This window comes from Centropristis striata, chromosome 1 (genome assembly GCF_030273125.1).
Source record: "Centropristis striata isolate RG_2023a ecotype Rhode Island chromosome 1, C.striata_1.0, whole genome shotgun sequence".
Lineage (NCBI taxonomy): Eukaryota > Metazoa > Chordata > Actinopteri > Perciformes > Serranidae > Centropristis > Centropristis striata.
In genome coordinates this window covers 31,515,800-31,537,669 of record NC_081517.1, presented here as the reverse complement: position 1 = coordinate 31,537,669, position 21,870 = coordinate 31,515,800, and the positions used below count along the sequence as shown (strand labels likewise).

At 38.3% G+C, this 21,870-nt stretch overlaps 2 protein-coding genes across 3 annotated transcripts; both read left to right on the top strand.

Annotated features, from left to right (window-relative positions):
- The first annotated feature begins 216 nt into the window (after positions 1–216).
- pde5aa (phosphodiesterase 5A, cGMP-specific, a) lies at positions 217–13,492 on the top strand. Its single transcript, XM_059328539.1, has 20 exons — positions 217–780; positions 1,395–2,076; positions 2,801–2,884; positions 3,477–3,557; positions 3,729–3,818; positions 3,938–4,087; positions 4,182–4,249; positions 4,400–4,548; positions 5,982–6,157; positions 6,834–6,884; positions 7,407–7,553; positions 7,944–8,072; positions 9,498–9,592; positions 9,713–9,800; positions 10,917–11,017; positions 11,137–11,214; positions 11,314–11,377; positions 11,479–11,553; positions 11,934–12,017; positions 12,167–13,492. The coding sequence occupies exons 1-20, from the start codon at positions 500–502 to the stop codon at positions 12,338–12,340; spliced, it is 2,847 nt and encodes a 948-aa protein (XP_059184522.1). The 5' UTR covers positions 217–499; the 3' UTR covers positions 12,341–13,492.
- A 1,074-nt stretch (positions 13,493–14,566) lies between these two features.
- On the top strand, positions 14,567–20,477 carry LOC131968152 (histone PARylation factor 1). Of its 2 annotated transcripts, none has more exons than XM_059328900.1 (8): positions 14,567–14,683; positions 16,465–16,648; positions 17,523–17,709; positions 17,889–17,987; positions 18,239–18,386; positions 18,594–18,681; positions 18,791–18,963; positions 20,154–20,477. In XM_059328900.1, the coding sequence occupies exons 1-8, from the start codon at positions 14,567–14,569 to the stop codon at positions 20,286–20,288; spliced, it is 1,131 nt and encodes a 376-aa protein (XP_059184883.1). In that variant the 3' UTR covers positions 20,289–20,477. The 2 variants fall into 2 exon arrangements, with proteins under 2 accessions (XP_059184883.1, XP_059184892.1); XM_059328909.1 differs by lacking the exon at positions 14,567–14,683 and adding an exon at positions 16,208–16,228.
- Positions 20,478–21,870: the final 1,393 nt, after the last annotated feature.

Below are 21,870 nucleotides of genomic sequence, written 5' to 3'. Positions count from 1 at the left end.
TGCAATCCTGTAATTAAAACATATATCTTTATGTGTAGATTTTTCCTATATATAGATATGTTAGTGATAAGGGAAACCAAGTGAATAAGTGAAATTCCTACTGATGATGTCCCCACATGTGAATGAACAGGTTAAAGACAGGTTAAAGACTCAAACTTTCTTCAGGTAGCATAATGCAGTTTGCAGAGGGGAGTGTAACCTAGCAGCCAATTCATGATGAAGCAAACTCCATGGTTGGACCCGAGCCAATATCTGTAATGAAGATTAAATCGCTTTCCTTTAATGAATACACCTGTGGCGCCAGATCGGCTAAGTAAAGGTCAGGGGATTACCTTGACGCAATCGTTTCCACGAGCTCTTCATAGTCATCTCTCTGCTCTGCTGCACGTCACTTCAGTCTGCCTCACTACCTCCACATGGCAGCTATTTCTCATAGAAAGCTCACCAGACGCCAAAAAACCTGAGTCTGAACGATCTTTTTGCGCTTTACTTGGAGGGGATGCCCTGCCTCCACTCTGAAGCGCCGGAGTCCATGGAGCCTGACAGTGCGACACCCAGGGCAACCACCGCCACGGGGACAGAGGAGTCGTTCCGCGGGGAGACAGTGGGTGAGCCGCCGATGGTGCGGGGCATGGGCTGGTTCTTCTCCCCGCAGTGGAGCCCTCGCTCCAAGACGCGCAACAAGAGGTTTGGCGACGGTATGAAGAGCGACCAAGTGGAGGCCTGGCTGGATGACCACTCCGACTTCACGAGGGCGTACTTTTTACGCAGAGCTTCCGCGTAAGATGATTTTACATTATATAGCTTTTCAACTTATAGCTGCATCTATGACTTAAGTTTGGCTGAATGATAAACTGTGTAAATGAGTGTTTTTCAACCAGGGGCCCTCTTTAGGCCGTTGAAAGATTTTCAGTGGTTCCCCTAGAAAAATGGGAAACAGTTTATTCTTTAGTTTGATCACTTTTTGGTCTTAATCATCTCACAACCAGAATATTTACAGATCCCTGAAGCAAAATCTAAGATCTAAATCGTTAGGACTCCTTGACATGAGAAAGGTTGAGAACCATTGAGGTAAATGAGTGTGGTGCGGTGGTAGTTGATAAAGGGAGTGTACTACTATAAAGATGGGTGGGTTACAGAGGAAGTGGGTATACTCTCCTTTATATCCCAATGATTTTTGGATTTATGTGGGTATACAATAAATGAGAAAAAAGAGGTGGCTATACCCCGTATACCTACGTATGCCCTCCACTACACCAATCAATCGCTGTAGAAACACTTCTGCAGTGAGGCAATGTACCCTCCACAAAATGTCTTAACCACAAAAATATTCTGTTCTGATTTGTGCTTTCCCAGCCAGTCAGTAATCTCATCTGTTTTGTCTTTGTCTTTAGGGTCAGTGGTCCACAGACAGAGTCTCCACAGCAAAGGTTTCCCAGGAGCAGCTCTGACCACACCGACCTGCAAAGGAAGCCTCATCAGCGCAGACCTTCCTCTCCACTACACAGCTCACATTTGAACATTTCATGTTTGATGGACAGGCTCAAACCCCTCGCCTCCAATCTCAGCGCCCCCGAGTGGTCGGATCGCTGCAGTCCAGATGTAATGGGCAGGCACTCCCCTTGCTCTCCACGCTCTCCTCGTTGTTCAAGCTTCTCTTTTTCTCCCTGCCGTCCTCTTTCTCCCATCTGCCCCTGCTCCCCTAACTTATCGCACTCTCCTCGTCGTCTGCGTCCGACTGCTGCAAGTACTGCAGCATGTGGCCATGGTGAGTGTTGCCCATGGATGATGGAGCTCCTGAGAGGAGGTCTCAGCTGGATGGTTTCTGTAGTGGAGCTCTGCCATGGGGCTGTCCTGCACACTGGGGAGCTGCTGGGGGCTGAGTGTTGCTCCCTTTCTCTGGTAAAGAAAGACAGTGGTGGAAGAAATACTCTGGAAGAGGTGATCACCCCGATAATGTCGGGGTGCTTGAGTGAAGGCAACTTCTACAGCCACGCACACATGGAGCTGGTGAAGGGTATCATGGGATGTGTACTGGCTACAGGGTCACCAATGAACATGAGAGACGTATCAGAGGTAAACCTTGAAACACTTTTCATGACTCTGCATTTTGCTTTGCTTAACAACAGCAACTGACAAAATTTCTACACATGACCAAGTGGTTAGTTTGTTTAAGGACACAGGTATTTAAATGTGGAGTGAGGACTGCACACTCAATGAGTCACCCATTTCCTGACAGCCTGTTTTTAGACGATGACATGGTTATTTCACAGTGTGTGGGTGTGTGAGGGAATCCCAAATGACGCACCTGCTTCTAATCCTTTTACAGACTGCTTCCACTGATTAACCTCTGATTATTGAGACAGTGATGTTACATACTACACCCACACAGGCTGTAGACACACCCACGCAGAGGGAAAATACAGCACAGCTCACTTAAAAGCTTACTGGAGGTACCCACATCACTAATGTGATTAGGAACCAGTGCCAGTGCCTGGCAGGTAATCCCAAATCAGTGTGGGTGTGGATAGGTAGTCCCTAATAACCTGCAGGTCACCAAGATTACTAAGAAACATGGTTTTAGATGTTTTCAGAATCGATGAACAAAATTGGCCTGGTAGTTTATAGACACAGAGATATGAATAGAGTGACATTTTGACAGATGTTACAGTCTGCTGCTGCCAGATAAATACAGGATGATGCAATGTTCCATGTTTGTGTTGCAAACTAAGTATAAATAAGTGATGTAATGCTTGTCTATGGTATTATGTAGCTAACTGGGCATTGTTTACTTCCTCAGGACCCCAGATTCTACATAGATGACGACCAATCTTTAAAAATCAGGACTGTTTTGAGTGTTCCCATCAAGAACCATGGGGGAGAGGTATCAAGATGATCAATTGCACTGGATTGTTATACTGTATTTGTTCATAGCAAATAGTTTAGTTTAGTTTAGTTTAGTTTAGTGTCAGCTATATACCTAAAATTAAAAGACAATATAATGTTTTTACAAAAAACCCCAATGAAAAACAAAACAGTTTGCAAAATTTACAAACAGTAAATCACATACACGGTCGCCCAGAAAGTTTGAATAAAATATGTTTTACCTCTTTCCATGAAATGATTGTGACAATGTGATTTATTCTTGACAGATAAAGTGTATATCTTCTCAAAGCTTTACTAACAAATCTTTTCCAAACATATCACATTGAAAATGAAAAATGAAAATTATTCCAACCTTTTGGGCGACTGTGTAAAACATCACACAAGATATTTATATCTAAGGCTTCTGCATTCTCTGATATGGATAGGAAATAAACATTACATTGAATTATATGTTGTGGTTTTTGCACATACCCTACTTAATCAGGATGAATATATAAACACAGTCCTATGGAACCTTTAGTGTGATGTATTGTTGATCGAGGTTATAACACAGATTTTGTAACAAATACACATCATATTCTTTCTAACAGGTGATCGGTGTTGTGTTAATGATCAACAAGAGAAATGCCTGCGATGGATCAATTTCTGGTTTCACCAACATGGATGAAAAGGTGAGGAGTTGGGCAGCAAACATTAAAACTTATGTCTTATTTGTAAGGTATGCATGTTATTTTAATGCAAATTATATATAAATGTGCACATTTTGATTAGAAGTCACTTATAGCTGTTTGCCAGCAATAAATGTGAGGTAATTTACAGCTGAGTTGAATTTTATTGGTCAGGTGCTTTCAAATCATATGGATGTGTTGGGGATGGTGCTGGATAATGTCCAGCTGTATGAAAGTTCAAGACAGGAGGCCAAACGCAGTCAGGTAATACCAACAGAGAACAACATGCAATCTGTCTATTTTCATGCATGTGTGATTGTTTGTGTATTTATATGTGTGTGTGTGTGTGTGTGTGTGTGTGTGTGTGTGTGTGTGGTTGTCAGGCCTTGATCGAGATGGCACAGGTATTGTCAAAGGAGCACCATTCCTTTGAAGTTCTGCTGAGTAAGATGGCTGCTACCATCATGCCCTTCACACACGCTCAGTACTGCACCATCTTCATCCCCAGCGAGCAAACCTCAGATGAGGAAGAGGTGCATTATCCTGTTTGATCCCTTTATTTGTTTTTGATAATTATGCATCAAATCCTATCTTTTTTCTAATGCAATGCTGTCGGTTTTATTCCAGGTTTCATTCACCAGAGTGATCCACCTGGAGTGTGAGGAGCTCGGATCCACCTGCCAGATCTACAGAAGGTTCGGCCTGTCTCTTGATTCATAAAGACAAATCATTACAATTACCTGGTTGACAGATTTGTAATACTTATTGATGATATACATCGACCAAATGATGTTTTCTTTATCTAACATAAAACATAATGTAAACGGTTCCATGTTGTTTTCCAGGGAGCGTGACATCAGCGATATCGACCCATCACATGCCCTTCGAACTCTGGTTGCTATGAAAACACTTAATATGTCGGAGAGTTCTGAGGAATCAATAAGGAGTCTGATCTGCTGCCCCGTCAGAAATGAGAGGTCTGAAAATGTTATCGGTAAGTCGCTATCGAATGGGAATGGTCATGATACATTATTCATCTGCTTCACTCATGGTGTTATATCACAAACTCCAGGCTTCCACAGGAACACAGCAGTGCAGACATTCATGCTTGGCACACCTAAACATACGAAATGTTGTTTGCAGTAGTGGAAGAAGTATTCTGATCCCTTACTTCAGTAAAAGTACTAATACCATACTGTGAAATTACTCCTCTACAAGTAAAAGTCCTGCATTCTAAACCTAAAGTACAGAAGTACCAGCATCAACGTATCAAAAGTAAAAGTACATGTTCTGCAGAATGGACCCACTCAGATTGTTATACACATATTCCAAATATATTATTGAGCAATAATTATTGATGCATTTATGTACGCAGCATTTACTGTTGGTAGGGCTAATTTGAACTACTTAGTATACTTTTTTTTTTTTTAAGATTTTTTTTGGCCATTTTCAAGGCTTTTTTGAGAGTAACAGAGTGAAAGGGGAGACAGAGGGGAAGACATGCGGGAAAGGGCTCCGAGTCGGATTCGAACCCGGCCCGCCCGCTCACGAGGACAAAGCCTCTATGGTACGCGCTCTTCCAGGTGTGCCACCGGGGCACCCAACTTAGTATACTTTTATGTGGTTTAATTTATCATTCATGTTTAATCTTGACCTTAAAATTAACTAAATCTAAATAAAAAGTACACTTTTTGCCCCATAAAATAGAAGTAGAAGTATAAAGTTACATCTATACTCAAGTAGAGTACAAGGGCCTCAAAATTAAAGTAATTGAGTACATTCCACCACTGCCTGTTTTCTAGTAGTGTTTTTAGGGAGAGACAGGTGAATTGAAGATTTTTGGACTACTTTGCTTCCATAACTTCCATGTCTTCTTTCAGACTAATGGAAAGAAAACTTCCAAAATACACATTCAGAAGTTTATCTGACTACACTTTGTCTATTTGTGCTTGTGGATTGCTTTTAAATTCACCAAGATATAGCACTAAATAATGCCTCGTTTCTTAGTGACACATACAATTGCAGAAAACGTTTAATACAAAAAATATTTCTTTTAATGTAAGTAATCAACTAGGGAAGTTTTGAGATGATATTTGTTACCCTTTTGTTGCTCTATTCACCCATATTGGCTTGCAAAATGCATGGAACTTGCAATACATATCTTTTAAGGATTGATGTAATTAATGTGTAATTTTTACCCTACACACACACACACACACACACACACACACACACCTACACACATTTTTTGTTAAGGACTATTATTTAAAACCATGTGCTGGATACACAGAAAGAGCTATACAGACGCAGTTATCTTGAGGATTCCCACCCTGATCTGGATCTGCAAACAAAGTACAATCTGTTCCTCCACTCTCTGCTTAGACAAGTAAGTCTTAAATCTCCTTGCTTCCCTGTCCCTTTCTTTAGCGGTATGCCAGCTGATGAACAAAAGGAGCAGAGACTCAGATGAGATGGAAGCCTTTAACAGATACGATGAGCGCCTACTAGAGGACCTGGCAGTGTACTGCGGCCTGGCTCTGCAGTATGCTCAGGCTGTGCAGATCACTGAGGAGCGCAGGGCCAGCATAGAAGTCACACAGGAGGTGGGCAACCCAGTTCTTTTCCTCACATCAAGTGGTGGGATGTAACTATTATATACTATTAAATATATTATTTCATGTCACTTTCTACATCCATTTCACTGCATCTCTGAGGGGAACATTGTACAGCAAAAAAGATTAGTCCATTAATAATTGACAGGAAATTAATTGAAAACTATTTTGATGGCAGAAGTCATTTTTCATGTAAAATAATTTCACGGTCCAACTTCACAAATGTGAGGATTTATTGCTTTTCTTTTAATATTTATAATAATTGTAATGTATTATCAATAATATTGTGGTTTAGACTGTCATTGTGAATGCGTCTGGGTAGTTGTGACAGAATTTCCCACTATTTTCACAAAAAACTATCAATAAATTAATGGAGAATATAGCCACAATTAAATACTATTTATCTATAAAATATTTATAGATAAATCCTATATATAATAGTATAACAATCCCAGGGGACATTTTTTTTAACTTTATAATACTTGAACTACATTTTCCTGATAATACTTAAATACTTTTACTGAAGTTACACAGTTTCTTATTAGTACTTTTACATAAGTACAGGATCTGCATACTCTTCACCACTATATATCTTTAGCTTGCAGCAAGTAAAGCTGTTCAGGTATTTGAACTTTAAATCTTGTGTGTGTTTTCTTCTTTCTCACAGGTACTTGCCTACCACATCACTGCAGCAGAGCCGGAAATCCAAGCATTGGAGGTGATTCTAAACTCTCTTTCTAGAAATGAACACTTGAGTCGACAGTGAGTGACAATGAGTCGACACTGTCAGTCGACTCTAGCCTCGCTACAGCTCCTGTGCTTCATCTGTATCATGTCTTTATGTAATGTGTCATACAGCATACTAACAAATCTTGACAAGAAAGAGGACAAACTCACCAATTTTCTTTTATTTTCTTTAAACACCACATCCTCCTTTTTCAGTTCATTTTAGCCACCTTTTATCACCCCCTTTCCTTATTCACACTTTCTATTGTTCAATAGTCCTGGAGTCACTGTAGGTCAGATTACCGGTCTTTAATCTTACCATAAGCGCTTGATTATCCTCTATCATTGCCAATGAGTGACAAAGGTTAGGCAATCTCTTCACCCATGTTAAATCTAGACACATGTACGCTGTGTTGGAGGGAGACAAAATAAATCATGTATTTTTTGTTCTCTGTGGGTGAATTAAGGCTCTGTAAGTGTATATTTCAATGACACTTGTGTTTTATGTATTCAGGAGGCCACTATTCCCTCTGGTGAATCACTGAATATTCTGGACTTCTACTTCTCTGATTCTGGTCTGCCAGAGGACCTAACCACTCAAGCCACCATTCGTATGTTCCTGGACCTCAACTTGGTGCAAGAATTTAACATTGACTACAAGGTAACTGACCTGCTAATAATGAGGCTTGAAGGTGGACAGTAGTCGCACCATAGTTAAACCATGATACTACCTAAATATGGAAAAGACATGGATTCAAATTTGTTTATTGTTTGAAGATTTTATATTTGTGCAGCCCCAAATTAGTCACCTTAAATCAGCCCCCCCCCCCCCCCAACATTCTTGTTGGGTTTGAATTGAAATAAGATAAGATAAGATAAGATAAGATAAGATAAGATAAGATAAGATAAGATAAGATAATAGTGATTGAGATAGATACAAGACATAAATAAAATAAAATACAAGATACCATAAAATAAAACAAAAATGTTGCCATATTGGAATTTGAAAGTAAATGAAATTTAAAGTCTTGCACGTGTCTCTGTCCTCCAGAGTCTCTGCCAGTGGGTGCTGACGGTGAGACGTGGTTATAGGAACAACGTGCCTTATCACAACTGGAACCATGCCCTGTGCACTGCTCAAAGCATGTTCGCTATGCTCATGGCCACAAAGCAGCTCCAGGTTAGTGCATGTCGACCTGTCTGCCCTGCCCGTGCTCATATGCATGTACAATAGCCATCAATACCAAAACTCTAATATGTAAAAGACGATAATGTATAATATAATAATATAATAATAATAGTATAATAGTATAATAATAGTATAATAATGTCTTTTTTGAGTCTTGCATGTTTTGTAAATGTTTTAAAATGGCAGGAAATTAGCAGTGAAAGTATTTGAATACATTTAATTCTAATATGACAGAGGCCTAAGTCATCCTAAGCAGTTATATCTTGACAGTTGTGTCATGCTGATGAATTTCAGCTTGCTGTCTTTCTGTTTTTAAGCTGAGCTAAGTATTAAAGTTTTGGAGGAGTCATTCAAGGGCTGCAGGGTTTCTCTGGTGCAGCACTCTTAATTATTTGGAACAGGATTAATTTTAGACCTCCCAAAACCTCTTAACTGCTTTCCATGGGGATCACTACAGCCTAAACCTGTGCTTAGGTGACCTCTGTCGCTCACTTGTTTCAGCCTCTCTCTCCCTCTCTCTCTCTCTGTTTACATGATTCATTGCGACTGTGTGTTGTATTTCTGTGAAACTCGTCACTTGTTTGATGTGTCAGCATTTGCATGTTGGATATTTTACTGTTTTTATTGTCGTAACTAAGTGGTTTAGATTACAAATTAAATGACAAATTGAAAATTAGATTGAAGCTTGAATTTAGTTTTAAAGCTGTATACCTTCATTAATGAGTTGTATCGGATCTTTAGGTCAATCTATAAGGTCTGATGTTGCCGGCAGAACAACAAGTTTAGTTGCAGTCGATTCTGTTCTTTGGGATGCATGTCATTTTTTATTTTAGCCATACATCAGCATGTTACATTGAGTTTGCCTCTTTATCAATATGATTTCATATATTTGGAGTAAACCTTAACAAGCACATGGACCATAAATAACACATAATTAGCTCCAGTGATGAGTCAGAAAAAAATTGAAACATTTGAAACTTGAAATTACAACACACCATAAGATTTTTACCAAGCTAGAGAACTGTGGTTCTGTTTTCCCATACAGCTAAACAACACAAACATTATCTTCATGTTCTGGATTCTTGGTATCAGTATTTTTTTTTTCTTATGGGCTAATTTTGTCTGATATTTTGTGCTGTTAATTCTTGAAAGGTGCAATTTAAATATGCATTACTTTACTTACTAGTACAGAATTTCCTTGAAATAGTTTTAGTCCTATAATTTAAGGGCCTTGAGGTTATATACAAAACACAGAATATGCAAGTGCATCTTTCTTCCTCATCTGGTCAATTTCAGTGTGAAAACTGCAAAAAATGTACAAAATAAGACAGGAGGCGGGAAAATAATGTTGTTGTTTTTTTTTTTTTACCATTTCTCTCATCTCTGTCTGTCCATCTCTTCCTGTTTGCATTTCAGACAATATTTTCCCCTTTGGAGATCTTAGCACTGATGATAGCCACTCTAAATCATGATCTTGACCACAGAGGAGTCAGTAACTCGTACATAGAAAGGTAAACACCTTCTTTCATCCATTTTCTGTCTTTGCTCAAGGAAAGTCATCTAATCCACAGCTGTATATTATTTTATATTCAGCCAATAAATAACCCAAACCCAATCACTCCCTCTCTCAGGAGTCAGGAGCCTTTAGCTCAGCTTTACGGACACTCGTCTCTTGAAAACCACCACTACAACCTGTGCCTCTTCATCCTGAACAACACCGTAAGACCTCATCCACTCATCTTACATTCATTTTAACAATCTTTCTTTCTCATCCTAAGCGTTACCTTCTTTATCTGTGTTATTATATCCATAATATATGACTGTGTTTTTCTACAATTATCACACTTAATTAGACATTTTATCAGCCTGTGTATCGTTTTTATCTTTCTTTTTGACTTGATTCATTTTTTTAATTAAAATTTGGATGACACACATGCAGTGGTGGAAAAAGTATTCCGATCCCTCATTTAAGTAAAAGTACTAATACCACACTGCAGAATTGGTCCACTACAAGTAAAAGTCCTGTATTCAAAACTTACTTAAGTAAAAGTACAAAAGTACCAGCATCAAAATGTACTGTGATACTTTAATCAAAAGTAGAAATACTTGTTACGCAGAATGTCCTCACTCTGGTTGTTTTAAATATTCCAAATATATTATTGGATTATTTGTGTTGATGCATTTATGTAAGCAGGGTTTTGATGTAATATTGGTAGGGCTAATTTTAACTGCTTAATATACTTTATGTGGATTATTTTTAAAAAAGTCTAATCACATAATTTATTCCCTAACTTTATCATGTTTTTCATGGTAAATCTTTACCTGAAAAGTAACTAAAGCTGGCAGCTTAATGTAGTGAAGTTAAAAGTACAATATTTGCTTCTAAATGTTAAGGAGTAGAAGTATAAAGTTATATAAAATCGAAATACTCAAGTAAAGTACACATACCTTAAAATTGTATTTAAGTACAGTACTTGAGTATATGAACTTTGTTACATTCCATCACTGCACACATGCAGATATATTTGTCATAGTGAATATTTTAACATAAATCATATCCAAATACATTCATATGGAACGCAATGAATTGGATGGTAAACTGATACATTCAGTATTTGTCATAGATGTTAATTTATTGTTTATATAGAACAATAATACTTTAATATTTTCTGCTTAATCGACAAAATAAAAAATGGTGTTTCCTCATTTTTTCAAGTGTAGACACATTCTTCGTTCTCGTAACAGACCACTGTATATATCTGGTGGCCACTGATATAAAGTCCTGACTTTACTTCACTGTCTCACTTGGTCTCTGTCTCTCTCGTCCTCTCCCAGGGGAGTCAGATTCTCAGCGGTCTTTCTGCAGAGGACCACAGATCTGTACTGCAAATGATCAAAAGGGCAATCCTCTCAACTGACCTGACCGTCTACATGGAGTATGTCAAAACAGAAAATGTTAAAGTAGCTCTAGGTCAGGTGTTTTATACATCCTGTTATACACCCCATTATACATCCTGTTATACCCCTAATACCCTTTGTCCGCTTGTCTTTTAAGGAGAAGAAAAGAGTTCTTTTCTCTTGCCAAGAAGGGCAGAGTGAGCTGGAAGAGTGAGAGAAAAAGAGATTTACTGAGGTGAGAACCAGATAAATTTGAATCAGGGTCATACTGTATAATATCTATGACAGAATGGGGCAAGGGGCTGTTCCTTAAAGGTATTTTTTAAACCCACAGATCGATGCTGATGACAGCTAGTGACCTCTCTGCTATCACAAAGCCTTGGCCTGAACAAAAAAGGGTAGGTCTCATAAAATAATTTTAATATGAATCCTTCCCCACTTCAGCTCTGAGTCATTTTGAGTTTATTACAGCCCTGACCTTGCTCTTTATCCAAAACAGATTGCCAGACTGGTTGCCATGGAGTTTTTTGCACAAGGGGACAAAGAGAAAAAGGAGTTCAAGATCAAACCCATTGTAAGTCTTGTTACATTTTTATTTTGTACCAGGGTCTCTCAGAATTAGTAGTTTTGGTGCATACACCCGTAAAATCCTAAATTTACTTTTAAAATCAGTGTTATTTATCATAATTATCCATTTTTAAGTCCTACCCAGCCCATGTCAAACCTTGATAACAGTCAAGAAGAAATACACAAAGCCACTTTTTGCTGCTATTCAAACACACTGACCAAAGTTTCTTCAAAGGGGAATGTCTTTAGTCAAAGTGAAATATGTTTTCTATGAAATAGTTTCACCAAAAATAACCAAATAATAGTATGTTTGAAATGATCAAGTACAACTGGCGTCATATGAAATGGTCATTCTCTAACAGCCTGTTTACATTCTCTTCTCACCAGGACATAATGAACAGAGAAAAAAGCACTCGAATGCCGTTAATGCAAGTTGAATACATCGATGACATCTGCTACCCACTGTACAAGGTGTGTTATTTCTGCAGGTGTTGCATGTTTGGGGATGTGTGCATGCAGAAAACAACAACAGCATAAATCATGTTGTTCTATTCTCTTAACCTCTAATTTCCACTGATCAACTTCAATCATTACACTCTCTGTTTGTCTTTCTCCCCCAGGCTGTATCAAGACTGTTTGACACCTGCATCCCACTGATGAACGGTTGTAAGAAGAACCGAGAAAACTGGACACAGCTCGCTAAGAAAGCAGAGGAAGAAGATGGTGAAAATGCAAGATGTGAAACTCCTGAGACATCTCAAAACACTGAGGAAGAGAAGCAGACAGAGGAATAGAGATCTGGAATAAGGATAAAGTGACAAAAGGAACTTTACCCATTTGCAGCTGTTTTTTCTCTATTTTTTCTGTGATGCATCTTGACTTCAAATCTGCATAATGCCCACATACATCAGTACTTTGCCTACTAAGTGTGTTAATGGGATATACAATAACCTTCACAAACACAAGCAATGCTGCAGCTGTGTCCCAAACAACAACAAGACCATCCTCCAGCAAGACCAGTGTCAAACCTGCCAGCACTCTCAAGTCACTCATAAGTAACAATGATCTATTTCATTAATTTAATAGGACGGAAGGACATCAAAACAATGATGGAACACATATGGAATTGTATAGTTAAAAAAAGTGTATATAGAATATGTTTTATATTTTAGGTTCTTCAAACAAGCCAACTTTTGCTTTGATGGTCTCAAATAAGAAGGCAAGAAATTCCACAAATTAACTCTTGACAAGGTGCCCCTGTTAACTGAAAACCAATCCAAGTGAGCAGCTCATGAATCTGACTGAGAGGATAACAGAAGTGTGCAAAGCTGTCATCAAAGCAAAAATAATCTAAAATATAAAAAATCTTCACTTTTTTACTACATAATTCCATGTGTTTTTAATGCAGTTTATTAATACATAATATAATATAATATAATACAAAAACGAATAAAAACCATTGATTGTTTATCTGCAGATCATTGTCATGTTTTACATTATTGCTAAGATGTTAACCTTATTTGTAGAGCTGTTTGGCCTAGACACCAAAACTATCTGATTGTTCCATATGATCTCACATGTACAATATAGCACATGATCGTGAGAGGTGTTTATGTTACCATGTAGGACCAGTGGTTATAAAGCCTATTAATATACCTACCTTCTGTGATTTCTGGATTTTTAGCATCCTTCTTGTGATATTTAATGGGCTGATATTAATTTGTACATTTTTATCAAACCATTTGAATTTTAAAATTAGAATCAATAAATGTGTTTTTTTTAATCAGAAAATTCAAGAATATTATTGTAAATTCATGCTTTCACTGATTTTGTTGCAAACATCACCAGAGCCATTTATGTGTGGCTGACATTATGACATTATTATTACATTATGTGTAAGAAAATGCTGCTCATTTTAATTGAGTGTAAACTCATTGACTAAAATTTGTCTTTATTTTAAAATGTATGAAAAGATAGATTTGTATTATTGGATAAAGATGAAAACACAACAAATCAACTTCCAATATGTTGCTCAATGACATGTGTGTTACCCCATTTGTGCCCAAAGGCTACATTTAGTATGATAAGGAAAAATGACACACACTTTGGTCTGATCAGTCCAAATTTGCAGACATAGTTTGGGCAAGTCTCTAACAGTACAAGTTCCAATCACATGAAAAATCATACTTTTATCAACAGTCAAAGTCAGGATTTTATTTTAAATGTGGAAAAACACAAACATGTTAATTTAATGTTTTTCATATTAATATTACTTACACTTACATTACACAACATATGCTTTTATATATTTGATATTCAACTTGATCTATTCATACTTGATATATGATATATATTTGATTGATATATTCATATGCCAAATAGGCTATTTGACTGGGCTTCTTTTTCCTGGGGGCCATTTTCTTATCCTACTATATTTAGTCTGTGTGCACTTAGACGTGGACCACTGATTTTTCCTCAGATATTATGGAGTATATTGTAAAATAGTCCCATTTAGATTAGATTTGACTTTATTAATCCCACAGCGGGGAAATTTCTTTGTTACAGCCGACCACAAAAATTGCACACAAAATTATTTCCCTTTTAGATAAATATAAAAAAATAAACAATCTACTAGAAAAATACATTTAACATTATACTATACACAACCTAGTGCAAATTAAGTGAAGAATGTGCAGAAAAGAAAGAAAGAAAACTACAACATGTTCAGGTGGTGCTGGTGTTGTACACTTCTTCTACACTTGTCTGATGGCAGCTGGAAAGAATGACCTGTGGAAGCGTTCCTTCTTAGACAGTGGATGTAATAGTCTGCTGCTGAAGGAGCTGCTCAAAGACCCCACAGTGTCATGCAGGGGGTGTAACTGATTTTTTATATTTTCATATTTTTGCTAATTCAAGAACACTTTCACCAAAGGTAATTAACAGTTTCACACACATCATGAATATGTTATCAGGTTATTTTGTTGAATACAGTTGCCAAGATCGGCCTCTGGAGGGCAGTGATGCGCTTTAACGCGGCGCAGCTGCTGCTGAATCGGACCCGCAGAAGAAGACGCCGACGGAGAAACAAGAGGAAGAAAATGACAGGGCGCGCAAAAAGAAAACCCAAATCCAGTCAGGTAATCTTACATTGTTGTGACCCTCTCTGTTGGGCTGTAGAAATGTCTGTTTAAACGGCGGGTTAACCAGGCAAGGAGCCGTGCTGCGGATGGTAATGATGGAGACAAAGCAACTTGTGTTGACGCTGTGGGCAGAAGTGTTTGGCACGCTGTCTGAGCTGCAGCGGTCAGACGACAACATGGCAGCAGCCTGGTATACCGCCTGTTCAGTGATGAACACAACAAGCTGCACGCTCGTTTGTAACATACCGTTTCGATGTTGGTTGGATTAAGTTATACAATTCAGCAGCGTTTAGTCTTTAGGCATCACGGAGTATCGCAGCTCGGTTACGGCTGCAGGCTAACGTTAGTCTGCCGGAGAGAGGGAGACGTGCTGAAGTGACTGGTGATTTGACCCAACAAAGGCAATAAATCAGTGCCCTCATGCTAACAGTGGTGAGAAATATTTTGATCCTCACCTTGTGTAAGAGGTCTTCCCAGGAGTCCTTCTGGGTTGCTGATCATTCCTCTGCCGGGGAAGAGCACTGGACGCTGCTCTTATAAGAGCGAGTGGAACATAATGCAATGCAGTTATCACTTTTTAAGACCAAAACAACAACCCTGCAACAAATCCTACCTTTATGAAGCTTATAATGATCACTTTTTGTTAGAACTTTGTTAGAGTTGTGTCGATACACCTTGTTGGTAATTTTGGAGGCTGTACTTTGTGACGCTGTTGAGTTTGATTGTGCTATACTGAAAGATGCTTCATTTTATAAAAATGTTTTTGTTTTTAATAATATATCTCTTTAAAACATAGCAATCGACATTGCAGTGCTCTAACCCAGGCAGAAACTATTGTTTGTTTGTTGTTCGTGTTGTTATAGGCTACTTGCTGTACTTGCATGTACCTAAACATAAATATGTACATACACACATATAGTGACTACAAAATGTATAAACACTGGTTCTGCTGGTTAACTAAACTGAGTTTAGTTAGTATTATCCAGTGGTTTTACTTGAATAGACCTTCTTTTGCATGATATGTGGTGGCTCAGTCCATTTCAAATTATTAAAAAAGAAGAAAAAAAGGTCCATCTTCATTCACTTGCAACCGAGGGGAAATATTGATTCAAATTGTTTCTATTTCACCAAATTAGAAATGAGGCAGTTATTCCCATCTTGATTTAATTTGCAATGTTAATTATAATTGGATTGAAATAACATTTTTGCCATCATGATACCATAAGAAACAGCAGAGACTTGGGCGCAGTGCCTAAGTGGGTTTTTCGCAGCACTTAAGCCAAATGAGCAGAAAAAAACATGCTGAGACACATTTTGCTGTCATTCCTGGTCGCGCTGCTTCTGTCCTTTCACCTGTTCTCTGTGTTGGAGTTCCACACACCTACAGGCACCCACACAAAGGTTTATTGCTCTTTTAAAAGGGTGTACTTGCACTATTATAGTTATATCAGGGGCATTAAATTGTCTTAGGTTGATCTTTTACCCGCAGTTATTTCTGGGACAATATAACGCCTAACAAAACGTGGTTAAAACAACACCCAGGTATCAGAATCCCCTATCTTCCTAGTACAATGTTTAGTTATTAATTTCTGTAGGCTAAATTCCTATTATAATCATTTCAAAAGGTGTTTCTAATATTTGGTGTAGCCTCATTGACTTTAAACTAACCACCTACCAGTTCAACCCAATGATATGAAATGTCTTGCAGGGCTGTTGTATCCAAATACATTCTTTGTATCTTCGTGTACAAAATAAACAAGTGTAATACATTTCTTTAGGACTCAGGTACAGGCAATGGGGAGTTGAAGAAAGCCCGGACTGATGAATCCAAAGCCGTGCCATTGTCAGAGGTGGATTCAGAACAACGAGATGAGATGGTGCGACTGTACAAGCTCCAAATGCCAGAAGATCTGTACCACTTTTGGGACTTCTGCAAGGAGCTTTGTCCGGACAGCCCCCGTGGTATGCTCTTTACATCAACAGTGTATCTTGTTACATGGATGCTTACAGAACAGGAGGTGTGGCTGACATTTAATCAATTCTTCTGACTGTAGACATAGAGACAACAGGATGGACACTTATTGGTAACGCTTTATAATAAGGTCCTTAATAACCATTAATTAACAAGTAATAAGGCATTGTTCTCGCTTTAGATCCGGTAGTTGCAAAAAGCATAGTTAACTTATAATAGATGAGCAATAAAGTATATTTTAATATCAATAAGCAAACAAAATAAGATTAATAAAGGCATGGCAAAGACATAATGGGTGGGTCATGGGTGTTTGTAATGCTATTATTAACACTTATATAAGCTTATAAACACACAATAATGTTAATAAGCATCTAGTAAGGACTTACAAGGACCTTATTACTTGTTAATTAATGGTTATTACAAGGACCTTAATATAAAGCATTACCCACTTATTTAGCAAATTAAAAGTCTTAATTGAGCTACACGCACAATTCTCATATGGGGCTTCTTGCAAAAATACACAGTCACACAGTACCAGCCAACAATAATCTTGAAATGTAAGGGGCACATGTGGATGTTCTCTTTCTTTGTCCCATATGATGGATTTAATTTTCAAGTATTTAACTGGATTGCTCCTGTTTGTAAGACCATACCAAGGTAAAGGGAAGCTGCTGGAAAAATGTAGTTTCTTGAACAAACACAAACGTAGAATCGAATATACAGTGTATGTATATGTGTATATAAGTATCAAAACAACCCCTAAAAGCCTAATTTTCAACATGTGAACTCAAGCATCTTTATGACAAGTGGATGTCAATTGAATCTGTGTCAACATATAATTTTTGCTCATCTTAATTTTTAAAGGTGCACTGAAAGACACACTGGGTTTGCAGCTGGTTGGTCCCTTTGACATCCTGGCAGGAGCCCACAAAAACTCCAAGAATCCTCAGCCTAACTTCCACCTTCACTGGAGGTATTTATACGACCCGCCAGAGTTTCAGACCATCCTTCTGGGAAGTGAAGAGACTCAGCATCACATCGGCTACTTCAGGTAAAGAACATACAACGTATTGCCATCTGAAGTCTATTGTAGTTCTGTGCTAAGCCACTGTAGTAGCTTTTATGACAATGCTGTAGCTTCAACTAGAGAGAAAAAAAGTGGTAACTAATATCTACACAAGCATGATATCTTCTTCTTTACTGAATTTTATTATTCTTAAAATCCAACAGAGACACTCCAGACTCCCTCCCTGCGTTTGTTGGGGAAAATGAAGCCAAGAAAAGCTGCACTATCACACAAATGGGGGACAACGTGTTTGCTGCTGTCCTGTGAGTACTAACCACTGCATATTCACAAACATTTTCCATACTTGTGATCAGTTTAAGAAGTTTAAATTTCAGGATAGAGTCGTTAGAAGTAAAAGGGCATTTTCTCAGTTATCATAAAAGGTGATAGGCATTCCCTACCTTTTATGATAATTTACGCATTTGTCTTTACATTTTTGAATAAGATGTTTTTCTGCCCTGTCCTACTTGTCCTACATCTCACCTGCTGTTGATGCCTTTGTTACCTGTATCAGCTCGTATCTGTTGAAGAGGAGGAAAGAGAAAGGCAGCAAGAAAGCAGAGGCTTTGGAGAGCTTGGAGGCAAAGCTGAGAGACAGAGCAGAGGCTCTGGGCCTGTCTCTAGAGCAGAAGACCAAAGGAATGAAGCAGAGGGACAAGAAGGTAACTGACACAATCAAGCATTGTTTTAAGAACTCACTCGTAGCACTACTATATTCTGCCTCGTGTCTGTCCCTAGGACTGTCAAATTCACAAAATGTGGGTAAATCATGGTGGTTGCTATCACATGTATTCAAATCAAAAAACACGTTTGACCAAAGTGTTGCGCTCCAAGTTGACAGCAGCATGTAACCTCTTGTCTCACCACAGGTGGTCACCAAGACGTTCCATGGTGCCGGCATCGTTGTACCTGTAGATAAGAATGATGTAGGATACAGAGAACTACCAGAAACAGATGGTGAGCTTATATACTTTATATATAGTTATACACCTTAAGGTTTTAAGGAAAACTGTGTCAAATTCCAGCTGTATAATCAATGAGTAATGACTTTATATTTTTGGTTCAGCTGGTCTTAAGAAGATCCTAAAGGCAATAGCTGAAGCCCGGAATGATGAAGAACGCGTCAAAGCTTTCGGACCTCTCCAGGAGATGATCACATTTGTTCAGTTTGCCAACGATGAGTGTGACTACGGCATGGGATATGAACTAGGAATGGACCTCTTCTGTTACGGATCCCATGTGAGTCTGACAAAGTGCTGCATAAAAGCCCTTCAACATTTACACTCACACAGATTTGACTTTATTACACCCACTATCTTTTTTGCTTCCTGGCTGTTCTCTTAAATATACTGTATAAAACCAAATATTCAGACCACTGAGATATAGTAGCTTTCCCATATACATAGCAGAGCGGCAAACTCTGAGCCTGAAAAGAAAAGCCAATGCTGAAAATCTGCATTCTTTCTAATAGCCAGTAGGGGGCGATTCTGCTGGTTGTAAATAGAAGTCAGATTGTATGAAAGTCAATAGGAAAATTACTCTATTTCTCACTTGATTTATCATCTCAGTTAGCATTCTCATAATGAGTTTATGGTTTCATTCACTATAGTTTCAATTCTTCTTCAATACAGCATGATGTTCACTTTGTAAATGATGGTCACAATTGAAGTAAAATTATGATAAAGCAGGTACTGCTTTAGGGCGGGGCTATCTTGTGATCGACAGGTCACTACCACAGTGCACTGTGTTTTCATTTAAGAACGTTGACCATTTCCCAGTGTGTTTTCAGCTGATCAAAGTTCATTGTAACTTTTGGTCCCTTCAAAATTCTATTGTTTGCTTGTACTAAAAGACACTCTCTTGGGCTGTTAATTTTGATTAACAATTGCCCCTTGCAAACTAAACTAGCACTAGTGTTAGCTCATCACAAGGCATCATCAAGGCAACAGTTGCAAAAAAGCAAGATGGCAACGGCCAAAATGGCAAACTTTAAAAGCGGAGTCCACAAACAATGGGTGACGTCACTGTGACTATGTCTGTCGTGCAGACACATGATTTGGTGAATTACTTTCCTCTCAAATTGTTTTTAGCATTTTAAATTCTGCACAGCTCTTCCTCAGCATCTTGTGACTCTCGTAGTTGCACCTGGGTGCGGTAAAACACTCCACAAAGCATTTGTATAGGGGTCAGCCCTTCTCCAATGGGTCACAGGATAAATCTGACTGTGGCAGGTGGATATTAATGGAATTTAAGCAGCTAAAAACACATTTCTGCCACATCAATTTTGTATTAATTCTTGGGATTTAAAAACCAAAATGTTTGGGAGCCACAGCTTTTGACCATGTAATGGCCTGAATGCTGCAAAGCCACTAAGATTGTAGTTGAAAGATGCATACATTATTAATTTTGGGTTTCCTTACTCTCTGCAGTATTTCCACAAGGTTATCAGGCAACTTCTGCCCATGGCCTACAGCCTCCTGAAAAGAAATGTGTTTGGTGAGATTCTGGAGGCCCACCTCTCCAGCCGCAGCCATGACAACCTGGACCAACTCTCCGCACATTAAATGAGACTCCGAAGTACATTTCAGCTCTAGCTCTTATAAGCTTTTCCCACCATGTATTATTGTCTTCTGTTGTTTGTCATTGTTGATGTTTCTTGGTGGTTTTGGTGCTGCTGTCATTGATTGGTACCAGTTCAATGATAATCTTGTTTGTAAAAGGTAGATGTCTAATAAAGTATTTTTATATATTAATTTATCTGTCTGACTTTTGTATTCAAGGTGAATATTATACCTTTCATTTTAGATTCAGATCATCATTTGAATTTTACATTTGGTTCATCCACTGTAATTATAGGTAATCTTATTAAACATGGCTTATAGGATAGTGGTATGTTTGAGTGTGATACCATGCAGTGGAAACAGAGGGCAGTGTTGCATATAGAAAAATTAAAGCATCACCACATGTGTTTGTGAAACACATATCCCTACCATACAGGTTGAGTCATCATGTCCTATAAGACAAACTCGGCAGTTGGTCAGATATCATTCACACTGACCGGGTAAAAGTACACAAACTTTAAGTTTGTTGCCTCAAGTTCTTGAGATGTCCTATTCACTCTTTCCTTTGATCGGTTAATTGTGATATGGCACTTATAATGGCACATTTGTTTCAAGGGTCCTGCTGTGTTAAAAAGGGATACTGCAAAAACATTAGAAATTAGTTGCAGCACACAGGAAAAATAACGCAACCCCTCAGGAGCGTGGTCAGATTAACCTCTTTGCAGGCCCATTCATTCACATTTGCTGTTGGACTCTGTTTACTCCCAATTCCCATCAACTACAGTGCACTCACCGCACCATTGATGGGCCCCAGATTTTGGCATTGCACAGTGCAACACTTCTAAGATACATGACTGGCCAGTTGCCTCCTAAGTGGTAATCCAGCCTTACTTGGAGAGTTTCTGGGGATGACCAGCAAAACACTGGTATGACTTTTCATCTAATATTCCCATACTAGCCATAGAGATGTATGTCTATCTTTACCAAATGTATCTGGACTAGTAGAAGAATGGCTAAAGAGTTAGATGATTTCAAAATGTGGCCTCAGCCCTCTATACTTTACTCAGTTTGGATGCTTACCAAAACACATTCGACAATGTTACACCAAACCTATTAAAATTCATATCCAAAATTAAGGCATTCCTGTGGCAGGGAGGCAAATTAGTCATTACAGATGGTGCCAACCACCATGGAACTGCTTTATTTAGTAATTTCTGCAGTCATAACAGACTAATCTTCCTTTTGGAATTACCACTGGTGAATCTAGATTTAAGTGTATTTACCCGTACAGGGTCTAAGGCAGGAGAAGACCCAGCTAAAGTGTCTTTCATACAGGTCATGTTTCATACTGTACATGTGCTTTATGATCCAACAAATACATGCAAAGTAAGTTATTCTACAGTTAACATATAGGGTGTCTCTGGCTGACACTTATTCACATATTTTCATCTTTAATTGTCATTTAAATGGAAGATGCATTAAATAATATCTGACTTGGAACATTAGGATTTCACTGTCAATCTCACTCTGAGGTCTCTAAAAACCATGACACATCTTTGTCTGTTTAACATGATTTCTTACACCT